The sequence below is a fragment of the Physeter macrocephalus genome, chromosome 13, assembly GCF_002837175.3.
Source record: "Physeter macrocephalus isolate SW-GA chromosome 13, ASM283717v5, whole genome shotgun sequence".
In the NCBI taxonomy this organism is placed as follows: Eukaryota; Metazoa; Chordata; class Mammalia; order Artiodactyla; family Physeteridae; genus Physeter; species Physeter macrocephalus.
This window is the reverse complement of record NC_041226.1, coordinates 25,641,407-25,650,648: the sequence shown is the minus strand read 5'-3', so window position 1 is coordinate 25,650,648 and position 9,242 is coordinate 25,641,407. Positions and strand designations below refer to the sequence as shown.

Sequence of the window (9,242 nt, the reverse complement as noted above, 5' to 3'; positions counted from 1 at the left end):
GCAGGGGACACGGGTTCGTGCCCCGGTCCGGGAAGATCCCACATGCCGCGGAGCGGCTGGGCCCGTGAGCCATGGCCACTGAGCCTGTTCGTCCGGAGCCTGTGCTCCGCAACGGGAGAGACCACAACGGTGAGAGGCCCGCGTACCGCAAAAAAAAAAAAAAAAAAAGAGTAGCAATTGAGTTCAACCTCTCATTTTATCATCAATTATCCAAAATCCTGCATGAAAAAAAGCAGCCTATGGCCATGATCCCCAACTCGGATTTGGGAGTTTTGTCAAGGTTTCCAGCTGAAATGTCAATTAGAAATTGCTTGGACATCAGTCATATGTGCATACAATGTCAACCACACTGAAAACCCCCAACTTTTTCTCCTTAGCACCCACTAGATGGCCACAGGTATTTCTCATCTAGGTTGGCCCACCTGCATTAGGAAACTTCACCTGATGGTTATGTGGACACTGCCTTTCCCTTGATCCCAGACATCAAAGTCAACGGTTAAGAATATTAAATAAAAGAAATTTCTAAATAAAATAAAGATCTTTCACTCTAACAAACATGAGTAGCTGGTAATCAATTGGTAACTTCCAATATTTAGAATTCAGATGGTAATTATTCATTCTGATGACTCAAAATAGATGTCAAAAGGACAGATATATTTTCCAATGGAAAGCCCCTGGTCCCATCCAGAGCCTATTTATTCTTAATTTACTTAAAATTTTAACAAGGTTGATTAACCAAAGGAGAAACCTGTCATAAAATGTAAGTTACATTCCAAACAGTTTTTAGGTGCCAGAGATAAGCAAAATAGTTACGTTCTAGTGGGGAAGACAGACAATCAACATGAAAACAAAGAAATAATTAGGTAAATTCAGAGAGTGATAGGTGCTCTGAAGATTACATTATGTATATGACAGCAGGGTTCACGTGGAAAGGGCATGGGCGTGATCAATGATTATAGAATGTTATGAGAATTTATAAGCTGAATGACGAGGAGGCAGGAATATACAGATCTGGGAGAAGGTCATTCCAAGCAGAGGAAATACCAGGTACAAAGGCTCTGAGGCTGGAGAGCACTTGGTCTATTTTTAAAAGAACAAGAAGGTCACTGTAGCTGGAGTCTAGAAAGCAAGGGAAAGAAGAAAGGAGATGAGGTTGCCAAGGTTGGGTTCTGTAGAGTGTGGCGGCCTTGTTAAAGGATCTGGATTTTATTCTGGGTGTGATGGGATTGCATGGATTTAAGCAAGGAACTGATAGGATCCAATTTTGAGCAAACAGTAAGGAATATTAACCGCCAAATAAGAGAGAAGAGAAAATGTGAAAATCAGATACAATCTCATAAATAGCCTGAAGCGACTTAGAGAAAGGACTAACATGCCTATATCTCCATCACAGGCTCTGAAGGTGTCAGTGCATTACAGCATCCTAAATAGCTGATGTTTATCATAATAAGTAGGATTCACCAAGAAAACACGAAAGTATAAAATACTACCATACATTTACATAGCACTTTAAATATTTTATAAATGGTAAAATAGATATCATCTGAAAATATGTTTTAGAATGGCAAGGAGAATATAATATCAGAGTTTCATCTAAACAATTTATATTATGCTTCAAGAAATAAATCTTTAGCTAATCAATAAACTTAGTTACCTAAAATGACTCCATTTCTGAGATTTCTAAACAGGCAAAGTTTTAAGCTGTCTTTAAAATAATCAACATACAAAAATCCCTTTCTCTTCCTTACTATTTGCATTGCAACAATCATCTAGGTATAAAATCCACTCAAAAAATATGTTTTTAAATCCATGCTCTACCAGACAAAACCAGTTCTTCCATCGTCACTTAAATATATTCCTATCCCCTCTCCTCTACACAGGCTGTGGTCTCATTTTCTAATCTCTCTCCTCAGCTGCTCACTATCTCAACTCAAATCCCATCTCCTTCATTTCATCCTCACTGGGTCCAGAAAAGAAGCAAGCATTGTAAAAGTACATTTTTTTCCCATTTATAATTAGAAATAAAGTGAACATTTGGCATTATGTGAATAAAATGGATGTCTTTAAATACACTTATGTGCTTCATCCACAAAGCATTACTTTTTTAATTGCTGGAAATCTGAACTTCTCAGATTTTCCCACCATATGATGCTAAGTTTGCTCACCACTGTTTAAGGTAGTTATTGTCAAATCACTTTAAGTACATTTTTCCTTTTGTAATTAATTAGTAATCTATGTGACAATGTGAATATTCTGGTCTCCAAAAATTCTTTCACTCAGTGCTTCTTACAATTTCACTCTTTTAATTATAAGTAATAGTGTGTACTCCTGGGAAAGCTTCAAATTTAAAGAACTATGAATGTTCTTTCCTCGCCCCACCCCAAATGCTCAGTCATACCTCCACAGAGGTCAGCTCTGTTTACTGATTCTTGTGTTTCCTTCTAGAAATTTTCAATGTATACACAAACATTTACACGTTTCTTCTTTTTTTCTAAATCACAAATGGGACCATATTATATATATACTGTCTTGCAACTTCATTTTTTTTCAGTTAATATATCCTGGACTTCTTTCCTATCACCTCATATAGATTCATCTCATTTTTTTAAATGGTGACAGAGAATTCTAGTTACCATTATTTATTTAATTAGTCTCCTAAATGTACATCATTATAATTTTCACTTACAGTTTTATATGATATCAAACAATGCTACAATAAACAGCCTTGTATATATAACTTTACACGCTTTGTGTGAATAACATTGGAAAGAAAAATTGCTAGAAATATTACTGCTGGATACAAATATGTTTAATTTCTTTTCTTTTGACAGATAATCACCAAATTTTCTTTCAAAATTGCATCAATCTACGCTCCCATTAACAGCAATGTTGATTCCTCATCCTTTCTTCCTCATCAACAATGGACATTAGCAAATTCTTTAATCTTTACCAATCTGATAGGTGAAAGAAAAACAGCAGCTCACTAGTGTTTTAATTTTTATTTTTTTAACAAGAAGATCAAGCATCTTGTCACGAATTTATTGAATATTTGAAATATTTTCTCTATGAAATGTTTAAAGCCTCTGTCCTTTTTTCAATTAGGTATTCCTAACAAAGAACAATATTTAATATTTTAAGCAATATATTTAAAGAAATGTACAACAAGCTTCATTATAATTTTCAAAAAATATTATTTTAATTGGTAACCTACACCTAAGTACTCTCTCCAAAAAGCTGCAGTTCCTGGAAGTATATATCTAATTTCAGTATGTTTAATAAACCTTTATAAACTTGACCTTTATATTGAGAATACTTTAATAAATGTGCTAGAGAATTTCCTATATTAAAATAGCCATAATTCTTTTCAAAAAGAAAACAAATTTCTATAGGCAATTAATAGGAAACAACTGAAAATTAAGAAATCAGCATATTGACCTTTAGCTAACATTTTAGAACCACTAATTTCAACTATGGCTTCTTGGCATTTCCAAGAACAGGAAAACCAAAAACCTAAATTAAATCTGTCTTGAGAGAGCACAGTACATCCATCTTTCACTATTACATGAGCTGCTCTTTTTCTACTTCAAAAATCAATTTCTTAAAGACCAGGAGTAAACAATCACATGTTGGAGTGTGGTAAGCACTTGCCTGATCGATGTAAAAAGCAGTGCCTGCGCGGATCTCTCGACGCTGTTTGAGATCAGTTTCGGTGGTGTCTCTTGATAAGGCGATGTATTCAACCTCCCGTTTGGTCAACTCCTGAAGAGCAGAGCGTGTAATTGTCCCAAAATAAAAATCAAGTTCCCAACATATGCTTTGGAGCCAGTTATCTGACAATGTAACTCTACAGAAGAGCATTTTAAATGTAATTCTAGATTAAAGCCTTTTGAGCCTCAGCTTTAAGAAAAATGCAATAAATTCAGCATTAACCAAAATATGTATATATCTCTCCTCAGAGCTCTATTTTTACTGTAGGCAATAATTTATGACTTAATTACTTACTACTTAAGCAATAATAAACAAAATTAGATCTTATAAATCTTAATGTCTCCTGTAGAGTTCTTTTCAAATATCAAGAGTAATAATTTGGCTATTACTTGATTTTCAGACAAACGATAGTCATCTCTGTAAGTAGTGTTTCTCTTTTTTTAAAGGGGTGATTTAAATTAATTTACTCCACAAACCAATGTTTACCAACTATATATTGATACAATATGTTAGGTATTTAACAAGTGTGAAAATAAGGTAAATATCAATAGTCAGGAGAGACACATACATAACTATTCAGGAAGGAAAAGAAGAAGTAAGATGAGAAAGAGGAGGGGGGTAAGGGGGTTATTATTTCACACACAAAAAATCATTTGATTTGAAGGAGAAACCATCCAGAATCCATTTCTTTTAGAATAATTAACCTATCCCTAAATTAATTTTGCCATATATGTAGCAACTATGTACAAAAAGTTTTTAACATTATCTTTGGTTTTACAACGTTGAATTAAAAGCAATGACATGCTCCAATCCAATAAGGCATACAATACGTTTTTACTAAACAGGAAGAACAAATTAATTTACTGGACGAGTATAAAGAAAAAAGTTGAATGAGCATGCCATTAATGGTGAAAGGGGATATTTCCACACAATGGGATTTTTTTCTCCACGGTGTCTCCATGTGATGTTGATAAAAATATATTATTATTGTCACTTAGTTTTTTTAAATGTGCTGGTTCCCACGCACCCATAAATTTCAGTATATGTGGAAAGAAGGGAAAAGTTTTAAACAGAGAAAACATACACCATAGTGGTGAAGATGTGGTGATAGCAAATGATGTTTCTCTAAATAAGAATGAATTGCCCATGAGAGCACAATTTTGGAGTTAAGTAGCAGGTTTTCTTTTAGCAGATACCTCCTTCTGACTTCTGGAACACATCACAGTGCCTTCCTGTCTTGTTTAATTGATTGTCTGAATACGATCTGCCACACTGAAAAACCCTGTCATTCACATTGGTTGACAAAGTGGTGTATGCCTCTTACTGTTAAATTGTACCACGGTAGCACCCTGAACTGCCACAATGAGGATGTTATCCTCAGTCTTGAGTTTCCTGGGACTCTTCACCAGCCAAGACAAGCACCAAGGTCCCCTCAGCTGCTGCTTCACAGAAGTGGTACCAGCAAGCTCACACACAGCACCAGGAGCAGCAGATGGGAGAGGCGGCAGAGGCCTGTTGAGTTTTTTTTGAACTATCTACAAAACTCATTTTATATGAGTGAAATATGAAATAAACGCAACCATCACATTATTTCTATTTAATTTCTCATTTGGGGGCAACAGGCTTGCCCCCAAATCTCTGCCTTTAAAGATGTCATCTACTCTGGCTATTATTATGCACAGGATCCTATATCTAATGACAGCAGTACCCATTGCAGAGTTTGGAAGGCAATTTAGGCTGTTAAGTTTTCTTACATGTATTTCCACATCCTAAAGCCGCCTCAGCTCTAATTCACAATTTACAGTTTGGTGGTGGTTGTTTTTTTAAGATACAAGCTTCATACTTATAAACTTGAGTTGCATTTTTGAGCCAACAAGACTCCTATAATCTCCTAGCCTGGCTCATTCCACATTTCTAACAAGCTTCAAAGTCTTGCCGGAAACAAAATCAAAGTGAGATATTGTGGCCTTTGAAATAAGCCAGGCAGTGAGGGCACATCTTAAAACTAAAGAGGTTCTAGACCTGGGATTTTCGGTGGCCGACTCTGCATTCTTAGACAAGACACTTTTGCCTTGTATATTAATAAAGTGAGGATAATACTACAATGGCACGTTGTATCTCACAAACTGGTTCTAGGAACATATAAAAGATATGAAATTTATGAGCTAGAGGGAGTTAGTTTCTGATATGTCCATTCTATTTTTATCATTCCTGCCCTACATGATTTTGAAAGTACCAAGATAAATTCACCACCGAAATAAAAGAGTACACGAAGTATATTTCAATAGCTTAGAAATCAATTATTTAATATCAAGTTACAAAAGGAAACTTTAAGTAAGCTTTTTCTCTTCATCCTAAAAAGTATCTTTGGAACAGACCAACTTCATCTGAGAGTGTTCTTCCTTGAATCATTAGAGCAATGCCTATTAATGCTGACAAAGTAGTAGAAAAAAAAGTCCCGTAAATTTTTTTAAATTTGTGTCGAGATTTGAATATTTCAACTCGCTTCACAACCGTACTCAGAGAACTACAAACATTTAAGAGAATAACATGTCAGAAAGGGGAAGCAATGTGAGATCTGAAGTCTAGCTCCATCATTTACTCGCTGGATAAAGCTCGAGTGAGTTATTTAATTTCTCTGAACTTATTTTCTCATCTATTTAAGAAAAAGAAAAAAAACGAGTGCAAGTTAACACATAAGAGAGATTCTGTAATCCTTAGGCTCCCTTTAAAGACCACATAATATCAAAAAGTCAGAATTATCTGGCTTTTCAAAATGTGGACTGCAGATAAAAGAATGTTTCCTGAGTAGTACAAAACTACACTTTGTTTTGTAATCTCAGTGTTGCTGATTCTATCTGCTACTCATTGCCTGAATTTAGATAGATCTCTTTCCTACTGGAAGTGGAGGGTTTTCTACTTACAACATTTGCTAAAGCTATGAAAGGCAAATGTACATTTACTTCCCAAGTAACTTATTCCAAATGCTTTATAAACAAATCACCCTTCAACATCAACATTTTTAAAGCAATGACTAATCCTGATATTTTTGTAAATTCTCCATTTATTTACAAAATAGCTTAGCATAGTTAAGACCCTCAGGAATCCACAAGAATGCATTGCTTACCAGGTACTGCATAGCAATAGAGCGTCGAAGAGGACCAGGAGGTCCTATTAGAAAGACATCTTGCCCCAAAAGATCCTTCTGCATTATCCATCTTAGATGTTGAATTACTGATTGAGCCAGAGAGTCTGAAACTTTAAGGTGGAAAAAAGGTAAAATGAAATGCAAATCAGAATACTACATATAAGTCTTCAAGCAACCAATGCAGACAGTACATTAAGTTAAAAAATATATATATATTATATATACATACACATATATACACACATGCACACACATGCATATATACATATACACATATATACATTCATACAAACATCTGGTGAATTTTCACACTGTTTTACAATAAACCATTATTATCTAATGTTATAACAGAACAAAGTTTATTACATCACAAAGAGTCACATAATCCCATACTTAAAAAACGAGAATTCTCTGGTGGTCCAGTGGTTAAAACTTGGGCTTTCACTGCTGTGGATCCAGGTTTGATCCCTGGTCAGGGAACTAAGATCCCACAAGCCACATGGTGTGACCAAAAAAAAAAAAAAAAAAAAAAGCTTATAAGAATGCTTGAACAATGTGTCACCAAAGGAATGAAAGTGATTTTCAAGGGTGATATGAGCAGCTAGTACCATTACTTTGTCACAGTTTTAAAGCCCACCTCTTTTGTTCTAAAAAGGGGATATGACCAAATCATCCCAGACAACTAATGATTATCACAGTTGTGAAAAATTTTTTAAAGCTATAACTTAAGTTGGCACTGGGTTGTGAGATCTCTCAAACTTCACAGTTAGGAAGTCTGATGTAGACTTAAATGACTTCTTTAGAATTTAAGTCTATTCTACACCAACCTTTTAGGAATAGAAGACTACTCTGTATAATGCCCTTCTAAGTCTACTATTTTTTTTTTTTTTTTTGCCACACGGCATGCGGGATCTTAGTTCCCTGACCAGGGATAGAACCCGTGGCCCCTGCATTGGGAGTGTGAAGTCTTAACCACTGGACCACCAGGGAAGTCCCTAACTCTACTATTAAATCACCCATCAATCCACTCATCTTCTCCCTAAACATTTTTTAAAATGTTTGTATTAATACAATTAATTTGTGTTTGTTCACTTATAAGTCACCTAGTGACCTAGCAAGTGCTTTCCCAGGTATACAAGAAAAACTCTCGCCCTTATACATCGAGACATATAGAATACTCACAGCAGTGTGGCTCAAAATAAAACTGGAGACAGGAGATGGATAAAAAGCACACAGTGGAATATTATATAACAACAACAAAAAAACAGAACGAACTACCATTACTTCCAACAATATGTTTAACTCTTAAATGAGAAAAAAATTTGTCATAAAATAAATCATACATTAATGATTAATATCACTATTTTGATAAAGCTCAATAAACTAGCAAATTGAATTCTTTACAAATACATACATATGTGATAAAACAGTGCTTGAAAAAGCAAAAAAGTAAAAGAATGATAAATTCAGGATACTTGGACATGGAAGCAGAGAGATTCCCATGGATAACTTCAACGGTATTAGAAACATTCTACTTCTTAAATTGGGTGTGGGTACAGTGTTTCCTTTACTATTATGTTGCACTTTATACATAAACACATACAATACTGATATTATGTATATGTATATATATGTATGTGTGTAAATGTATATAAAAAACATAAAGTCTTTTGTATGTGTTGAATAACCCATACTTGTTAAACTTTGTTTAATCATCCAGGAAAGGTCATGAAAGAATTCAAAGATCAAACTAAGAACGCTTGCCTAGGACTAAAGCCGTGCTTCCCCCCGCCCCCTCCACCAATAGCATAATCTTGCTAGGGTGGTTCCCCCTACCCTCCCTGAAAAAAGTTAACATTGAATCATTGGAAAAAATAAAGATACATTTCTGATTTTCTTAATCATGGTGGGAAGATCAAGGACAAGGTTTTGGGCAGACTGGTTGGTATATCACATCACTGGGGTCACATTAAACCATTTTATGATTTCCCCAAAGCAATATATCTGTGCATTGAAACTCCATGGAATTGGGGAGAGACAATTGGGGGAAAATGTTCTTAGGAATGCAATAATGAAAAATAGAATAAAAAACATTGCCCCAAGACCTATACCTCTGAGAATCTCTCAAGGAGCTCCACAACGCTAGGAAGCAATTCACCTGTACCTCATTCTTAACTGTCAGATGTCCACTTAACTATTTTCCTTTCCTACTCCAGGCTTAAATCTTTGTCATACATGGTCTACTCTTTATTTCAAGATAAGTCCATCTGCTTGCTGTTTAAGGATGAAACAAAATAAGAGTTAAGAAGCTCTAGGGCTTCCCTGGTGGTGCAGTGGTTGAGAGTCTGCCTGTCGATGCAGGGGACACGGGTTCGTGCCCCGGTCC

The 9,242-nt window shown here is 35.3% G+C and overlaps 1 protein-coding gene across 5 annotated transcripts in view; it reads right to left on the bottom strand.

Annotated features, from left to right (window-relative positions):
• VWA8 (von Willebrand factor A domain containing 8) overlaps positions 1–9,242 on the bottom strand; it is a 365,312-nt gene that overhangs the window by 317,571 nt on the left and 38,499 nt on the right. For 4 of the 5 annotated variants that reach the window (XR_003682537.2, XM_028497346.2, XM_024125806.3 and 1 more), the window contains exons 3-4: positions 6,836–6,966; positions 3,649–3,759 (exon numbers count right to left, since the gene is read on the bottom strand). Coding sequence is in view for 4 of the 5 variants with exons in the window: in XM_028497346.2 (XP_028353147.1) it covers positions 3,649–3,759; positions 6,836–6,966 (242 nt within the window). In the remaining variant the exon portion in view is untranslated. The remainder of the gene's footprint in view (positions 1–3,648; positions 3,760–6,835; positions 6,967–9,242) is intronic. The other variant, XM_055089369.1, reaches the window with a different exon arrangement.